Raw genomic sequence first — 18,043 nt, forward strand, 5'->3', positions numbered from 1 at the left:
CTGTATCAGCTGGGTTGAATACTTTTGATAGACTGAATACAGGCAGGGGAAACTGCACTGAAACCATTAAAAGGAAGGCAGTGCAAAGTGAGCAGAGAAGGAAAAACAAACGATTATTTTAGAAGGACTGACAATGGACTAGAAGAGGGAGGGGAAAATGGAGAATGTAGATGCTACTTTACTGAGTGTGGGGCTGCTTTCTTGCTCCACTTTACAGTTTCTTCTCACATTTTCTGGCAAAAAAAAAAATATCTATGCCAGTGACAGCCCTGCAACTGCTCTGAAAGGCTGTTTCAGAAAAGGAAATCTACATGGTGGAAACTGAATGTACACAGAAGGCTCTTCTTTGTGAGTAACATTTGAAACCCACCAACAAATCTGACAGCTCTTCTAAGAAATGAATTGAAGTTGCATCCTCCTGCATTAATATTGGCCTCTGTTCCAATCCCATTTCTTCTTTTGGACAGGCAACAGTAGAGAATTCCTTCTCCTACCATAATCTGCAATGACAAAGAAGCTCTTAATTTAGCTGTAGCAATTACTCATAAGACAGCAATAGAATTTAAAGGGCTGAAAAATTACTCTGACACAACTGATGTTTTCCACTGACATATACATTCCTTGAAAAAATGTGTATCAATATGTAAACATTCAGTAATGCAATTTAGCCTGTGTGAGGGCAACGAGAAAGTGGCATTGACATTAAATCCAAGTGCCATAAAGTTTTGAAAGGAGACCTTTTCTTTTACTAATATGTCTGTATAAAGTTCTCAGTGGAATGGGAACCTTGTTCCACAGAAAAATTGGATTCTTCCACAGTAAAAACGTACTAATCAGCAATTCTTGCCTTTCACATGATCCAGAACCACAGCAATATCTTAATTGCTCTTAAGGTGGTTTTAGCCATCAGTCTTGGCCTCATGCCTAGTATTTGCTAGCAGCTTCTAACTATGTGGTAGCCTACTCTTCCATAATTATTTAATTTGGCTTGGATTTTAACCAGGTCCACAGCAGTAGGATAAGTTCTGTCCTTATTGTGCTCTGAAAAGAGACTTAAGACACAGGCAATTATAAACAGAAATAAGATGAATATAAACGAAAACAAAGTGTTATTTGCTGGAAAATGCAGATCTATTTATAGTTTCGCAGTTTCAGGTTTTATTGTTTTTCTTGTTAAGTATTGCAGCTTGAAAATCTGTGTGGAGTTTGTTAGAATTCAGAAAAAAATGATGTGTTGAAATATTGAAATGGAGGGGGAAGTTCTCACCACTACGAGGAAAATTCACATGGTCTATCAGCAAGTGAAAAGTAACGTAGGCTGTGCACAGAGCATATAGTACAATTAAATGCTGAAGCATCTGAATTAAGAAGAGTCTGACATTATAATGATCCATGTTCCTGCACACTAAGCTCTCTCACTGACATTTCCTGTGCTTTATGCATACGTATAGAAAATTTCTCAAATCCCACAAGCCTTAAGACATATTGCAATAATACACGTGGTAATTTTCTGTATTATTTCTGGGCTACAGTACAGACCTGGTTAAAAGTGGTTGCTACTCATTAATAATGTATTACCAAGCTGCTCATTCTGACAAGAGTTTCCGTTCTGCTGAAATCATCTTCTCCCTTTGGATGAGCCATTAAACCAGTCTCCTTCTGTCTGCTCTTAACAACTAACTCTCAATTCAGATGTGCCCCAGTGCTGTTTGGGAAAATGAAATTGAGTTCACAGACAAGGCTGATACACCTTACTGAGCAAAGCTAGTTCTAAAAAAAGTGATACGTTCAGTGCAGTAAACTTAAAGCTGCTGAAAAAAAAAAAAAAAATTGATTTTTTTTAAGTGTTGTATCAGTTTCTTATGATATTCTGTCTGTAAACAGTCATTAATATTGTACAGCAGTAATGAATGATTGTAACTATTTTCACTCAACTGTTGATGCTTTTTTTTAACTTAGTGTCTGCAGTTAGGATAGCGTGAGTAAAGGAAGTGCTACAGGGACTGCTCTAAGACCTGTGCATCTCCTGTTGCTATAGGAGGATAAAACTGAATTTAAATTCCTAAAGTAATTAGTGCTACTCTGCAGCCTAACTGGAGACAGAGCACTTACTTTCTTTATGCCAACTGAAACTCTGTTCAAAATCTGTAGTAACTAATGGTGGTACCTCAAACTTACCGTAATTGATGGTCCAGCAAAAACCAGACTAAGCAACATCAAAAAAGGAACTGCTTCTTGTGTAGGTTCAATATATGGCATACTCAGACTCTTGTCATAGCAATTAAATCCAGAATGAACTGGCTTGAAGACATCAGTAAGTTCAAGAAAATACAGGCTAACAACAGAAGATGCCAATATAGGCAACTAGAAAAGAAGAAAACAAAAAATTATAGGAATAGAATAGCATTGTATTTGCAGAGACAGCATTCTCAATAAATCACTCTAATGTTTGCTATTTACATCCCACTGTTCCTTGCTATATTTGTTTTACCTTCTATAAATAAGTAATTCTCTAGAGATAATATACTGTTCACTGGATATCAAGTAACTCTGTTGTCTACCAAGCTATTTAAAATACCCATTCCAATTTTCAGCCCACATAATTCAGCATTTTCATCCATGAATCATTAATGGACAGGCTTTTAATTTAATTTTGTTTTTAACAGTAAGTACAGCAGCGCAATCTCCCCTGTGAGGTGTCAGCTTTCTGCTGTTCATCCTCACCCTTTTTGGTACTTTAGTTGCCATATATATGGCAGTTTTTATACCCAAACCAATTTTTATTAAGATTCACAGTAACATTTAAAGAAAAATACATGATAATGGAGTGTTTTGCCTTGACACATTCATTTTGTAATTCTATCAAAAAGCAATTACTTTTGACAAGATTCAGTTTGTGTAGAATATTATGACTGTATTCACAATACTTTTATCCTCTAGCTACTAGTGAATTTAACTTTCACAATTACTCACAGTAATTTATTAAGACTGAAGTTAGCTTTCCTGGGATAAATTTACCCCAGCTTAGCACTGTGTCCTGAAAACACAGATGCAACCAGTAATTCTTACAAGAGAAACAATAGCAAAAAGACATTTTGAAGCCATTGGGTGATAAATGAGTAGAGAGGGCAGCCCCTTCCCTAGGATGGCCAGTGGGAAGGGTGACTAGTAGCATGTTAGATTTCTCTGCATCCTATTAGTGAATGCATAATAAATGATCAGAATTTTTTGTTTTTGTTTTTGTTTTGTTTATCATTTCCCAGAGTTCTCAGTCAACAAGGTAACATTGCAGCCACTACCTGTGCCTCCACTGCAATTCAGTGACTCTCTTCGTGTCTCTGTGATAATTAAGGCACCTAGGGATAATGTTAACTGCCTGTCTGCTTTCTTTCCTCTTTTATTTTTATTTTGGCTATCACATTAACTTTTCCTTGTTATTAACTCTTGCTGAAAAGGAGAAGCTTGAAACCACTGAATAGATTTGCTAAGACAGGTAGAATAATAAAAATCAGCTAAGGCCATATCATACATCTTGAGAAAAAAATACTTCTCTTTTACATCAAGCACCTCACATTATAAGGAGTATGAACTTTCCTGACATCATTTCAGGCATTATGAAGCTATATTACCATTGCAGTCTTCAGTATTTACCAAACAGTTAAAATTAATTGCTTGATTAAAATTGGTATCATTTACCCCATTCTATATTAAAATAAAAAGAAGTGATAAAACTGGATAAATATGTGTACTGGAAAAATGGTGAATAAAAACTTAAAAAATTTAAAAAAAATGTAAACTGTATACGGCAGAGGGACGATTTCTTGAATTAATTAGCTATTTTCAGGTTTTCAAACCTTGTGTTTTCTAAATGTAGAGGTTTTTGTATGTAAAATGTGATTTTGTTTGGTTAGGGAAGAAGGATACTTGCTAAATTTCTCTGAAACAGACTTTTTAGTACACCTTAGGATCTGTTTGAAATGAACAGATTCTGCTGTCACCAACAGTGTTCTTCTGAACTGAATCTTCTGAAGGTGAAAAACAGAAAATTTTGTCTGCCTCATTATCTTTGCTCAAGTTGATTCCATAGTAATCTTACCTAGGTAGAGAAGCTGTGATTGTATAGAAGGGGAATGTTTATTGGCACCCTAAATGGAGCTAAGTGCTATGAACACTGAAAAAATAAGACTAAGCATCTAATAAGTTTGCTTCGATAAGTAGCTTATGTATACTTAATATATAGGTACACTTAAGAGTTGGTCTTGTTGATCCTTATGGGTCCCTCTGAACTTGGGATATGCTCTGACTCTATGATATATGCACTGAAATACTGTATTAAAAAATATATATACAATGTGTAACATGTAATAAATACACAAAACACGTAACATTGAAATATATATAATGTGGATGCGTGTCATATAGCATGACATATGTTTACTTCAGTTATGTTGGAATAATTATATAAAATGTAACTAAATTGAGTTCTGCTTCCTACTCATTACAGGAAGATGTCTAATTCTTCAGCTGTATGAATAATTCCTTTTTGCTTCTCACTTCCTGCTGGATGTAGTCCCTATTGACTATACTGCAGACCTGCATGATTAGTTACCATGACTGTTTCTAGTCATTGTACAGATGTACAGAGATAAAAGAGGACTTCCTTAAAGTCTTCATGCTTCACAATATTTTTGTTTTGTTTTGTGGAACTGTACAGAGACTGTGCAATTGTTTGTGATAAGGTGACTCCTGTACAGAAGGACACTTCCTTGGTGTGTGGGGTCTTGCACTGTCTCTCTCATTCTTCCTTGCACACTGAGACTGCAAAGTATTTGAATTCATGCATACAGCAATTTCAGTTCTGCACAGCATTTAACTGTTAAGGTATTTGCAATGTCTTTTATTATTACCTATTTGAAAGTCATACCTAAATGGCTTGGCCAGAATCAGGATCCCAGTGAGATAAACAGACAAAATGGGAAAAAAGGTCCAGTACCCTTCTGATGTCTGTTCAACTAGGCTTCCCAACAGGTTAATTTCCTATGGTAGACATGCAGGGCAGGAAGACGCATGGGACACTTTGCACTCAGAGTTTCATCTTCAGTAATTTTCCTTTACTCTGACATCAAGAAAAGGAAAGCCTCTCCTGAACAACAGGACCTTAACTTACCCATAAGTCCATCTCTGCTCTGGTTATCGTATTCTTAGGCAAGCAACTGTTTTAAGTGGTAATACTGAACAATCGTAAGTAGGTGATATCTGAAGTGATATTTTATTGTGAATCACTGAAATACGAGATGCAGACAACAACTTTTTTTTTTTTTTTTTTTTTTTTAAAGCTGCTGTATGTTAGCTGCAATCATATTGTCAATTACAAAAATTAAGGAATCGTGAAAATCCATTTCACTGTCTTACAGCTCCACTACAGGAACTCCTATATTATTTCTGACTGGAATTAATAGCTCTGCTAAAAGAAAAGAAATAACTCTAAGGGACTATGAATCCCTAACATAACTGCTTACAATACTAATGAATAGGCTATAGTCAGTTTGCTATATACAGTATGTCAAATCCCACAGGAAATTTTTCTTCCTATCTTCTTTAAAATATTAATATAAAATTCATTTTAAAAAAAGGCCAGAGAAAATGGAACATTTCTAAAACCTACAGAACAGTATAAGTGGCTACTTAATGTATGAATATTTATGGACTGTTCTCCTTAAGGCAGCAATAGTTCCATAATTACAGACTTCAGCTCCCAACACCTTGAAAATGCCAAATATAATTAAGATGTTATAATGTGTATTGTTTTAATTACAAAATGGAATAGGAATCTTCCTATTTCTAAGTAGAAAAATAAACTCCCCATATATATACTCCATATATGTACTCCTACTTTCTTGATTGACTAATTGAGTAAGATCCTTGTTTAGCTTGTAAATGAATAAATATATCTGTAAATGTAGAGTTTGACCCAAATGGCGAAATTCCCTTCAGCGTGTGAGGGAGTCAGGACTGTAATCAGCATAGTAATCAGCATTGCTGCTGAAAATAGTCTGATCTGGAGGTTTTTGGTTGTTGTTTTTTCTTTTTTTAAGTACTATTTCTCCTTTTCATCTTGTAATTTTTCAACAATTAAAAGGCTTTACTAAGCATTAATACTAATGCATTCCAAAGGCCTTGCTAGATGCAGTATGATGTTGATGGTTTCTTCTTCTTCTTTACTCTAGGATACACTTGGGTTCATTTTTATGTTTGCAAATGCTTTTTCACATCTTGCTTTTTCTCTTCTTGATCTGTGCGTTCATATTACACCCCAGTGATATACACAGTTTACATTTTTCTTGCACTTTGTTAAATTAGTTTTAAGAGTTTCCACTTCCTTATCTGACCACCAGCAGAGTTCTTTGCAGCCTTCGAGATATCCAGTACCAACATACGTCCCATCTCCTTATCCTACATCTGTACTTCTATATGTTGTACTCTCTATAATGCAGGAATAAAGAGCTGGTATAGTAGCAGACATCTTGCAAATGAGGCAGTAAAAGGCCAAGTCTTAGTGGGGAAATCCCCTTATTGGAGTGAATCATAGAATGGTCTGGGTTGAAAAGGACTATAATGATCATGCAGTTTCAACCCCCCTGCCATGGGCAGGGTCACCAACCACCAGACCAGGCTGCCCAGAGCCACATCCAGCCTGGCCTTGAATGCCTCCAGGGCTGGGACATCTGTCTCTGAATAGCATGAGGTTGTCCTTTGGGCAGCTCAGCATCTAGGGCATTTAGTTTTGCCTCTGATCTTCTGACGGACACACTCTCATTTTGAGGGAAACATTGAAGTGTTTACTGTGGAGTTAAACATAGGATCTTTACTATTCCATAGAGTCTCTACAAAGCTCTACATTTCTAATTGAAGGAGATTTCTAATCCTCCCCTTGGAGAATTCCCAAATGATCAATACTTCACTGTAATCAGGTTCTCTCTGCAAGTGTCATAAGCAAGTCAGTGGGAATTAGGTATTAATAGCGTCCTAAATAACACCACTGAGACAGAGAGGCACAAATAACTATTACCCTCTTCTCCCATCCCTATTTCTTCTCTACATTAAAAGAATATGCAATTGGATACAAAAATTATTTAAATCTCTATGAAAATTAGTAGATTCTACAAAACTGCATGCTTGCAGTTACACATCTAATTTTCACTTTTCCTAGCACATAACCAAGCAAAAAGTCCATATATATCTTCAAGAGAATATCTTCAAATTCATGAGCTTTTTTGAGAGTGTAACCGAGGAGTATCACATACTCAGATGGCTAAACATGCTCCCTGGGATGCAGCTTTGTGACCTTTTTTTGCCTTGCTTAAATGCATTAGAGGTGTTATTTCTTTTCATGATCGTCCAGATCCTGTCTTGTTGTATTAGACTATGTTGGTGGCTACCAGCAGACACTTTGAATATAAGTTACAAACATGGTTAGCATAGGCTATATTTCAGTCAAGCAAACTGGGGAGAAATGAGATGCCTCTTGTGTATTAATAGGTAAATACTGATGTTTCTGTGCAGTGTGATAACCAGAATGACTTAAGTGATTCTTTGTGAGACAGGATGCAAGCACAGAGGCTGTGGAATTTATTTGTTTTACCTGACTATGTATGACAGGCAGAAAAGAGAACAGAGCAGGATCTGAAGAACCAAGCCACAACTAGCCAGAAGTGGAATAAAGACAGTATGGCTATCACACACGTCAGAATGCATTAAGGGGTACTTGGTAGGAAGCTTGGATATATTTGGAAATAACTTCTAGTCTCAGGTGGCCAATGAACCTTCCATCCTTAGGTTGTTTTGCAACTCTTCCACAACAAGCAAAGAATTCCTGAACACAACAGCAGCCTTTTGGTATTTCTCTTGTTTTCTGGTAATCAGGAAATCTATTTAAGCAAATAAGTAAACACACAGAGGATTGCCACAGAGATATAACTAATGAATGCCACCAGTTTCTCATTAAATCAATAGCAGACAAGCACTTGGAAGAATGATGGTCTATTTAATAATTATGTTGTGTTTTCATTGCAAGGCTGTGGAATTGTGGGAGATTCTATTAAAATGTATTATAAGTGTCAGTCCTCATGACAAAGACTTCATGGTCTAAATGACAAGGCACAGTAGATGGATGAGACAAAGAGAGGTCTGTGGTGAGGTGGAGGAGGTAAGGTATGTCTATTCTTAGCCAGCTGCCAGCAGTGATTGCAGCTTTCAACCTCTGTGGCTGTTGTCCTGTCGTACTTTGCTGAGAGCTTCTTGAGACAGAAGGACAGCTCTCTTTTATCCTGACAGGAATGAATACTGACGTCATGACTAAGATGTCTAAATACCTTCCAGAAATATGACAAGCAGGAAAAATAATATCAGGCGAAATGCTGCCATTTTCTCTTGCTTTTTAGAACCCATTGGCTCCTTTGTAGGATCCCCAGTGTGGCTCCTCTTAGCTTCATCAGTGCTCTACCTTTGCCCTTAGTCAGATTGCTGTGCTGAGCTGGGATTAAGACCAAGCACAAGCTTAACTGCATTGCAAACTGGGATGTCATGAGGACTTCTTAGAGGCGGTACAAAACACAGGATGAGTGTAGAATAGGGAACCTGTTTAACTTAAAAGTCAAATTTGTAGATTTTTTTATGCTATGTTCTAAAATAATTATTGTATGCTCATGTTTGCAATATTAGACATTCAAGCTTTTTAGAAGCTCAGGTTTCCATGTGTATAAAGGGTGTTTTGTTTTTTGCTTTTTTGTCTCAGCTTCAGTTTCTGCTGTTTCTTGTACTTGATTTTGGATGCAGACTTCATCTAGTCTGAAACTAGATGTAAGGAACTGCCTTTTCTCTGAAGAATTTTTACCTAACCATTGTCTATGTTTAGTGAAAACAAATTGCAGAGACATTATCTGGTCTTTCTTCTCCCAGATTATCTCTATTGGATTTAATTTTGACTCACAGTTTAGAATCCCAGGTGCCATTGAAATCTATTATCATTACCATTTTGGAAAATTAAATTATGCCTATTTCCATCATTGATTTTAGAGTTTAATTGAATTGTTCTGTGACTACAAATAGAGTGTAGCTTTAGAAATACAGCAGATATCCTTGTGCAGCTCCTAAAATCTCTTCATCTTTTGCCAAATGCTGATGGAAAACCTCTCAGCAAAGTATAAGAGCAAAAATAAAGCTGATACATAAGTGATAAAATTTACATTTTCCTCCTGTAAACTTAAAAGTCAAACTGATGTATCGTAATTCTAAAAGGGCTTATTTCTCAGTCTAAAATAATTTTAAAAATATTTCAGCTTAAGTATATGAACTTAAATGTGAAACAAACTCTTAGAAATTTTACATCACGTGAAAAATACCATGAACACATTCATCTTCAGTGAGAGTTCAGAAATCACAGAATCACAGAATCATAGGGGTTGGAAGGGACCTCCAGAGATCATCGAGTCCAACCCCCCTGCCAAAGCAGGATCCCTACACCAGGTCAATATAGTTGATGATTCATTACATTACTTATGATTATTGTTAATTATGATTATTTATTAGTTATAATCAATGGGTAACCACAGTGAGACTTAAGCTACTGCACACCCTTTTGATTCTGAGACTTCTTTTATAGTTGCTACTGTGGAGTTATAGTAAAAACAAGAACAGCAACATTTCTGGCTTTTTGAAGGTTGAAATGCTACTAAGTTTCAGCTAGAAGTTTACTTAAAAAAGTAAAAAGATCTAGCAGTTAAAGCTGCATGTCCCTACATAATGTTACAATTTATTCTACTCTCCAAAATACACTGTTTCATGCATACACAGGTCACCCTGAAAGTAATGCTGCCTATTATTTCCACTACAACAGATACAAAGAGCACAATAAGGCTATTTGATAGATAAATTCTCAGCTACAAAGCAGTATTTGGAAACGTTAGTTGTACATTTTCATTGGTGGTGAACGAGAGCCTGGGTGTTGTGCTCGTAAAAATCTGCACCAGCAGAGGTGACCCACTGTTTCACAGCAGCTATGATGGCATCACTGCTAGGAAAATGTTGCTCACAAAGTCCATCTCTTAATGGCCCAAATAGAAGCAAGTCAGAAGGCATCAGATCCAGACTATCTGCTGGGTGTGATATCACAGTCCAGCCAAGACTAGCTATGTGCCCTGCAGTCTTGAAACTGGTATGGGTTCTGGTGTTCTTGTATTGCAAGAGAAGGGTTGTCGTCTTCTCTGGCCTTCTCAGGAAGTCTTCACCTAAGTCAGTGTTGTGTTATAGCAGTCAGAGTTGATGGTTTATCTGGGTTCCAGGAAATCAATCCAGAAGGATCACCCCTTTCCTATCCCAAAAGACAGTGAGCATCATCTTACTCACTGAAGGCTGCATCTTGAACTTTATCTTTGATGAGGAATTTGCATGGTGCCATTCCATGGACTGCTGTTTTGACTCAGTCTCATAGTGGTGACACAAGTGCCATCTATTGCACAACAGCAAAATGTGATGGAATATTGGCAGAAAGGTTCAGCCTCTGCTGCCAGACCTTCACCATCTGCCTTTGACACTCTGGGAAATCATGAAATAGGAGGCATTACTTTCAGAGAAGCTCTCATACAAAAATAAATAAATAAATAAAATCTGTGGGTGTCAACCTTTCTCCAGTGGCTCACTCCCATGCTCTTTGGTAACTTAATTTTTAATTTTGGCTGCAGATTTTTAACAACTATAGAAGGAAATCACAGAAAGAGTCATAAATATTTCTATTTTTGGAACATTTAATTGTTTGGAAAATGGATCTCCTTTGATTTCTAACATACTAAGTCCTCCTTTTACTACTGGGTATTAGATCTGGAAGATCTAGGATGGATGAAGGACTGAAAAAAGAACAAGCTTCTCTTTCATCACGAATGACTTAAACTCTACTTTGGCAAAGCAAGTAGCCAAACACAGAGGGAGATCTAACATGTGGCATTATTATTTTTTTTTCTCAGGACAGTATCAGCACAGCCTTGGCCCCTCCTTTGTGCCACTCTTTTCTGCTCATCTAAAAGCTAGTAGTATGCAAGCTGAACAGCTCTTCTGTAGATGAAGAAGTGATGGGGAGGATATAGCATTGACAGTTTAGTCAGTGAATGCCAGTTGCTCTGAATAGCAGCTTCTTCAAATCTCAGACTGGCCCTTAGTATTTTGGGGATGCTGGTCTAATGCAATGTTATATGCAAATCTTATGTCTATCCTGTGTGAGTCAGTCACATCACAAGGTCAGCTCAGTGAGCAGACTCTTAAGTGTATTTCTCCTTCCCATTCCCTCGCACCTTGTAGGCTCTTCTGAGAGAAAAAGCAATATACACATAAAGCATTGTGCTACTTCCACAGCATGGGGATAATTTCATTTTCTACAGTTTGTGCGTGAGTTTTTTCCCCTAAGACTAATTCAAATATAGCAGAAAACCTACTTAGATAGAAATGGGCCTCCAAGTAACAGCAGTATAGTTTAATTCTTGCACTAGATACAAACATTTTGTTCTTAGGAAGGAAGATTCAGTCCTAGAGCGCATTCTCCCTATGCATTTATTCTAATCACTGCTCTTCCTCTTACTTTTTATCTTGTACAATCACTCTTGTGCACAACTTTGAGGTGAAAAAATGCATAATTTAAATGTGGTGGGTCATGCATAGCTGAATAGCTACATAAAACCCTCCAGATGTGACTGAGAGGTGGCATAGGGCTACCTACTGATGTGTACAAACATCTGACATTTCAAACCTAGTCTGCCAGTATATATTAGAAGCAGAAGGAAAGGAAGTGTTTGGTGCTAAGACACAATGAATATTCCCTGCATATATTTATTTCAGTGGAGGCTGATGACCTGTGTTTTGCAGGCTGGATTCCTACGGTCATAACAGATACTTGTGCTTTCTGCTCATGCCACTGTTAGAAAAATTCCATCCCCTCTGGGGACTGGGAAAACCTAAGTGATCACTCAGGACACTATGTCCTTCAGCATTCCCACATGTGAGACACACAGTAATGCAATAGTGCCACTGAAGTCAAAGGCAAAATTCATTGTGACTTAAGGGGTATAAACCAGGATTTTTTGAAGTGAGAGGACACAGGTGAAGAGTCTTTTTATTTCACCAAGAATATATCTCTCCTGCCTCTAAATCATGGCTATTCTCTCAGTAATAGAAACTATGTAGCTTTGGAAATTTTCCAAATTTGTATTAAAATGGGAGATGTTTATATTTAATCAAGAAATGATCAGGATGCCTGGGAAAATGTTGGAGTCCCCATCCCTGGAAGTATTCAAGAGAAGTGTAAACATGGCATTAAGGGATCTGGTTTGGTGATGGGACTTGGTAGGTTTAGGTTGGTGGGTGGACTTGATGGCCTTGAAGGTCTTCTATAACATAGGTTATATGATTTTTTTTCTGCAAGTGGATGTACTTATAATGTACTCTGAATGTACTCTTCGCTGAAGAGAAACAATTTCAAAGAGTGAAACTTTTTCCAGGAAGTACTGATTTTCAATATCTCCCATAAGGACGGACTTCTTAAGGCATCCCACTAAGCCAGAGGGACTTTGAATTTTCATTGCAAGCTTTGACTTTTCCAGCTATACAAACAAAGCTCAGACATCCCATAGAGTCTACAGAACCCTAAAATGTCACAACTGTAATTAGGAATAAAACAGGCCAGGCTGCCTGGCAGTGCTCATTACCACATGCCTCAGGTAATTGAGATGCACAAGGCAATATAAAACTATTCAGCTCTCAGGATCAGAGGTACTGCTAAGCAGAAGTCTTACCAGCATTTTCAAATGCCTCTAAAGAATTATTATAGTACAATAGGGTAAATTGATGAGTTTTTATTTTATGAATCATGAAATTGAAAATGTTACTGAAAATGTGTTCTGATTTTATAATGCTCACTTGTTTGCCTCTGATTTTTTTTTTGGAAGATGATGCATCCAAATTTTTTTGAAGCTCCATCTCTTCCTTTCAAATTTTTATTTCCTTCTGATTTCTATGCCTTCTGAAGCTCTAATGTGATTCTCCTTTTGCATTCCTGTGTAAATGAGGAATAGCTCCAGTGATAACATTGATTTTAAAAATGGTATATTTGTTTTAAGTTATAAATATGTTGTATTAAAATCTGCTAGTTTGATATTTTTAAAGTAGACTGAAATGAAAGTTGGGCCCACAATATTTTTTTTTAAAGTTAACTGTCAATTGGACTGCTTACATTTTTTCCAATTATTGAAGTTGCTGCCATTAAACACTTTCATTTATTTGTATTCTCATACATGACATATTCATAAGGATCATAAGAGCAGTAAAACCTCAGTGTCAGAGCTATATTTGCTCTTATTTCTAAATATCAAATCCTTCTGAAGCAGAAAATCTGTTTTTTACCTGTTCTTTACTCTCTCATGCCTGAAATACATCAGTTAATAGAGGGTTATTTTTCCTCTTTAATTGTATACTATCTTCCTCGGAAGATTTCCTCTTTGTCCCAACATAATTCTTTCTCACCTTTTGTATAATGCTTGAGAGAAAAATAATATGTATTTTACAAATACATCATAACTTATTTTCTAAACAAGTTATTTTTTCTTTAGCCTAGATTTTCTAGGTCCTGATGCTATATGAGAGACAGAATACTGATTTTTTTTTGTTGTTGTTTGTTTGTTTGAAGGTGCAAACTTAATTTTCTGTGCTTATTCACTGCAATTTGTAGTGAAGATGGGCCTTTCTGATATGAACAGAACAGGCAAAATGGAAGTGAGTGGGTGGCAGAGGGGGAAAAAAAAGATAGCATTTAGAGGAGTGAGCTAAAAATCTCATTTCTCATCATCATTTCAACTCCAATTCATAATATTAAAAGCTTTAAAATTGAGAAAGAATTAATCAAATTGGGTAAGTTTTGTTTTTATTTAGTTGGCCTTTGTAGGATCATAGTAGGGACTAACCTCCTGCTTACAAAGAAGATCTATATGACATAGCAATATCAGTCAAATCCCTCTGTCAATTGCATTTGGAAATTTCTAATGCCAGTGAAATTATATTTGATTTAATCCCTTTATATAAGTATAACTCAGTCTTTTGTTCTCCTTGAGCCAGTCACAACAGAGGAATGTAAGCCATCCTTTCCTTTTTCTGATGCTGCTTGTGTGATGGCATCTGCCTGTGCAGCAAAGCTCCAGGAAGTCATTGCCATCAGTCTGATCAGAGTTAGTGTGCATGTGGGTAAATTCAGGGTAGGTGTACATAAGAAATACAAACTGTTTAAATACCCTCTGAATTGCTGCCACCAGTTCACTCAAATGATTTGTGTACTCACCTAAAATGTGGGAAATTGATTCAAGTCCTCCTGCTCTGCAATTGGAGAGGAGCTCAGATTTTCCTAATTGATGGATAGGCTCAGGTGGATGGCAGTTTTTTTTCCCCCTCCTAATTGTTGCTCTTATTTGTATTGAATACCTAAATGTGGATGTTCACTGTCTCAAGAAGGGGCATAAGTCTGCAGTTCAACAGTTAGAACTCAGTTCTCAGGGAAAAGGGCTCCTGCAGCTTCTAGGTTCTGTTCCTGTGAAGGAATCACGTAGAAGTCCTAGCCCACTCTTAACCATGAACTCTACTCCCTCTCAGTGCAGTGGGGCACTGAAGAGGCTTCACAGCACCAACTTCCCCTGCTTTTGACTTCCAACTGTAGGTGGCCTGTTGAAGATTTTTAGAACGTAGAATGGAGAACCCACCTGCTTCTTGTGGGAACAGTACAAAGAGCGCAGTCTAATTTCTGCACTTCTTGCAGGATCATTTGCATTATTCCTTGTAACAGCTACAGGGAGCTTCTAGGGGAACTACAAGTATGGCATTAATATTATAAAAGGCAACTCTTGTGAGCAGCAGGGACACATTTTGTAATTCACACTCTATAACTCATCTCATCTCGATGCAGGCCAAAGCACAGCCCACCAAACAGTGTGGTTCTGTTGTGTCTTCCAGAATCTCTACATTGTGCCTACATTGTATCACAGTTATTCCCAAGATGTGGTCTAATAATTTCTCATCCTTTTGGATTCCCCAAGCAACAAGGATGGTGCAGAGTTAGGATGCCCCTGACTTTGTAGGAACTTTTCCAATTTTCAGTTCTCCCTCCTATGCAAAGCTAACGTAAATTGTATGACACAGCAACCTCCTTTCATCAAAGAGTATTTCTTGAGCAGGCCTAGTATAATGATAGGATATGCATGATGCTTCCATATGAGGAGCTTGTGCAAAGCTTTCCAGTGGGTGCTGTTTACTTTGGGTTAGCTCCCAGTCACGTCCAGGTGCTCAGGGAGGGAAGGTGATAGAGATGCCTGTGTTATTTGAAACTCCTTCTGGTATTTATCTTTTTTACCTTCCAGAGTGCCTCCAAAGCCCTTCAAATGTAGCTTAAAATAATTCTTTCTCTATACTTCCTCATTAAAAAATATATATATATATTTTATTGTTTTTATATTTCATACATTAAGTACTGTGTTTATGTTCATATCTTTATTTAACCTGCCAGTTATAATTAATTCTTATACCATATTTTACCATTAAATTCTTTACCATCTTGCCCTGAGATGTTACACGATGCCTCACCGTGCTTCAGTCGCCTTCCTGTTAATGAGGTCATGTGAAACACTGTGCACAATCCATAAACCATTTTTACTTCCTAAGCTTAGCCCGTGCCTACCTGTGATCTTCTAGCAGCACCTACCCGGCTGTAGCTCCCCAGGCAGCGTAATGCCTGCAAGCGACGCATGGAGCAGAACGCCTCTGCAACTGCACCTGCTACCAGCTGAGCTGCCATAGCAGGTTTTGCTCTTTAAGATGTGCACAGAACCTCATTCCATTCTAGCACAAGCATTTTTAGCTCTGTTAGAGATAGCACGTAATCCAGGGGTCGACAGAAGGACACCACTGATAATCATTTTAAGAACATTTCCATTTTCCTGAGCATTGCTTTCCGAATGTGACTTCTATTCCGCCAAAGAAACGCAAGCGGCGTTCGCCTAGAAGCTCTTCTCGAAACATGTCTTCCTCTCGAGAGGTCCCTGTGTACGCGGCACCATTTGCTTAAATAGCCTTTTCGCGTCCGAGCAACTCTGAGAAATAATTCTCCCTAAAAAACGCCAGCTCTTCGCGGTAGGCTTCGCCGCTGATTGCGGGAAAGGCAAAGCGCGGCGCGAGGATGCCGCACCCCGCGTTGCGAGTACTGCGCTGAGCCGCGCTCCCTCCGCTCGTGGAGAGCGGCGCTGCCCGGCGGAGCGCCCCGCGGTGCCCTCCTCTCCCCGCCGCCAGCCCCGCACCCGGAGCCGTCCCTCCCCGAGGCGCCGGGCGGTCGCTCACCTCCACGAAGTAGAAGCAGGGCAGGAGGGTGACGCTGTCCTTGGTCACTTTGCCCTTCGGCCGCTCCTTGGCGGACATGCTGGCGGGCGCTGCGGGCGGCCCCGCGGCAGCGCTCCCCGGCCGCTGGCAGCCGCCCGCCGCGGTCTCCTTCGCCCGCCGCCGCCAGCGCGTCCCCGCGCCGGGCTGACGTCAGGAGCGGCGGGGGCCCGGCCGCTTAACTGCTTCGCTGCGGGGTCCGCGGGCGGCCGAGAGGGAGGGGAAGCCCCTTTCGGAGCCAGGGGAGCTCTGGCTGCGGCCGGCAAGAGAGCGGCAAATGGGCAGTGCGGGGCTGAGACACCTGCGCGAGATCCCGGCGGGCGTGAGGGTGCGCGGGGCTGATGCAGGGTGACACTGGAGCTTCGGTCTTTGGGAAACAGCAGTGGGATGGCAGTGGGAACAGCGTTCCTATACGGTCGACGTTCTCGTGCAGATGCACTCTGCGTGAGCTCCTCTCGTTGATGACACCTCACCCAGCCCTCGTGCCAGTCAGGGGACGTGGGGATGGGACCCAGGGCAAAACCGAGCGTGTGGTTTCTCTAATGTGTGGAGTCCGTGGTGCAATTCCCGCTGCAGCCTTAAAAGGAATGGAGTTAACCTGAACAATTGTTTCCATGGTGAAGTGTGGTACTTTGAGATCCTATCTATGGATCAAAGCTTGCAGCCTTTTCTCAGGCGAACTTCTGGTGATGTCAATGAGAGGTATCCTGGATATGGCCTGCAGACTTCTGTGAATGAGGTAGCCTTGTCATTCCACTATAGCACATTAATGATGTGTGCTGTAGTGCTCATCTTGTACCTGTAAGCTTGTGCTGTGGCATATAGCTTTACCAGTCAATGAAAGAAGTGTGACTCAAAAGGTGCTGTTTCATTTCCTGTGCCTCCTGCTTTGAGGAGTATGGGAAATAATGTGCTGCCTTGTTCAGTCTCCAAATGGACCTTAATGCTGTAGCCAGCATGCTGTGGCAGAGAAAGTGAAGATTCCACTAGTCCCTTCTTTTTTCCAGCAGTCCCTCGGACAACCAAAGTTTCACGAGATATTAAACATACGAATGCAGTTGTCACTCTTCATGCCTGCAGTAAAGTGTGGAAAGCAAATCCATAATCTGACTTCCATTGAAAAAGACTCTTCAGAGCTGCAACGGGTTGCCATGCCAATGTGTGATCTTGTCCTAGCTCTGTCAGCCTGGAGTTCTGGGGCTTTCCTGGCCTCAAAGGTACCAGCGGCTTACGGTGACTGGAAAAGAGGAGGCAGTGGGGACTCTGGGCAGAGGAGGTACCCAGGAGGGATTCCAGGAGCAAAGGAGGTTTGTGTTTGGCTATCAGCCATATTCCAGGGCATGATTCTGGGCAGTGTGTGTGTGTCTGGTTTTGGTTCTTACAGATTTGTATTCTAGTCTTTAAGTTGAAAATGTCCCTTTTGGTTGGCCTTGCTGTTGGCTTACTCCACATAAAACAGCAAAAGTTCAGCAAGATTTTGCTAACGTCAAATTGTTGTTTCCCAGTTGTAGTAGTTAATGACTGATTAGCCACTTAGAGTTGCACTTACTGTATCAGCCTCACTTGTTCAGAAGTCATGAGTCTGGCTTGGAAG

The 18,043-nt window shown here is 39.4% G+C and overlaps 2 protein-coding genes across 17 annotated transcripts in view; one reads left to right on the forward strand and one right to left on the reverse strand.

Moving 5' to 3' along the window:
* PLPPR4 (phospholipid phosphatase related 4) overlaps positions 1–16,596 on the reverse strand; it is a 28,987-nt gene extending 12,391 nt beyond the window's left edge. Inside the window, exons 1-3 of the mRNA XM_090146287.1 lie at positions 16,414–16,596; positions 2,179–2,364; positions 371–500 (exon numbers count right to left, since the gene is read on the reverse strand). Coding sequence (XP_090002413.1) covers positions 371–500; positions 2,179–2,364; positions 16,414–16,491 — 394 coding nt within the window. The 5' untranslated portion in view covers positions 16,492–16,596. The remainder of the gene's footprint in view (positions 1–370; positions 501–2,178; positions 2,365–16,413) is intronic.
* Positions 1–18,043, forward strand: part of PLPPR5 (phospholipid phosphatase related 5) — a 202,723-nt gene that overhangs the window by 51,967 nt on the left and 132,713 nt on the right. For 2 of the 16 annotated variants that reach the window (XM_090146293.1, XM_090146309.1), the window contains exon 1: positions 16,655–17,756. The exons of 9 other annotated variants lie outside the window; for them this stretch is intronic. In XM_090146293.1, coding sequence (XP_090002419.1) covers positions 17,502–17,756 — 255 coding nt within the window. In that variant the 5' untranslated portion in view covers positions 16,655–17,501. Of the gene's footprint in view, positions 1–16,654; positions 17,757–18,043 lie in introns of those variants that run through there. 5 more of the 16 variants (XM_090146290.1, XM_090146291.1, XM_090146289.1 and 2 more) reach the window with 4 other exon arrangements.

This window comes from Phasianus colchicus, chromosome 9, assembly GCF_987193195.1.
Source record: "Phasianus colchicus chromosome 9, bPhaCol1.hap1.1, whole genome shotgun sequence".
In the NCBI taxonomy this organism is placed as follows: domain Eukaryota; kingdom Metazoa; phylum Chordata; class Aves; order Galliformes; family Phasianidae; genus Phasianus; species Phasianus colchicus.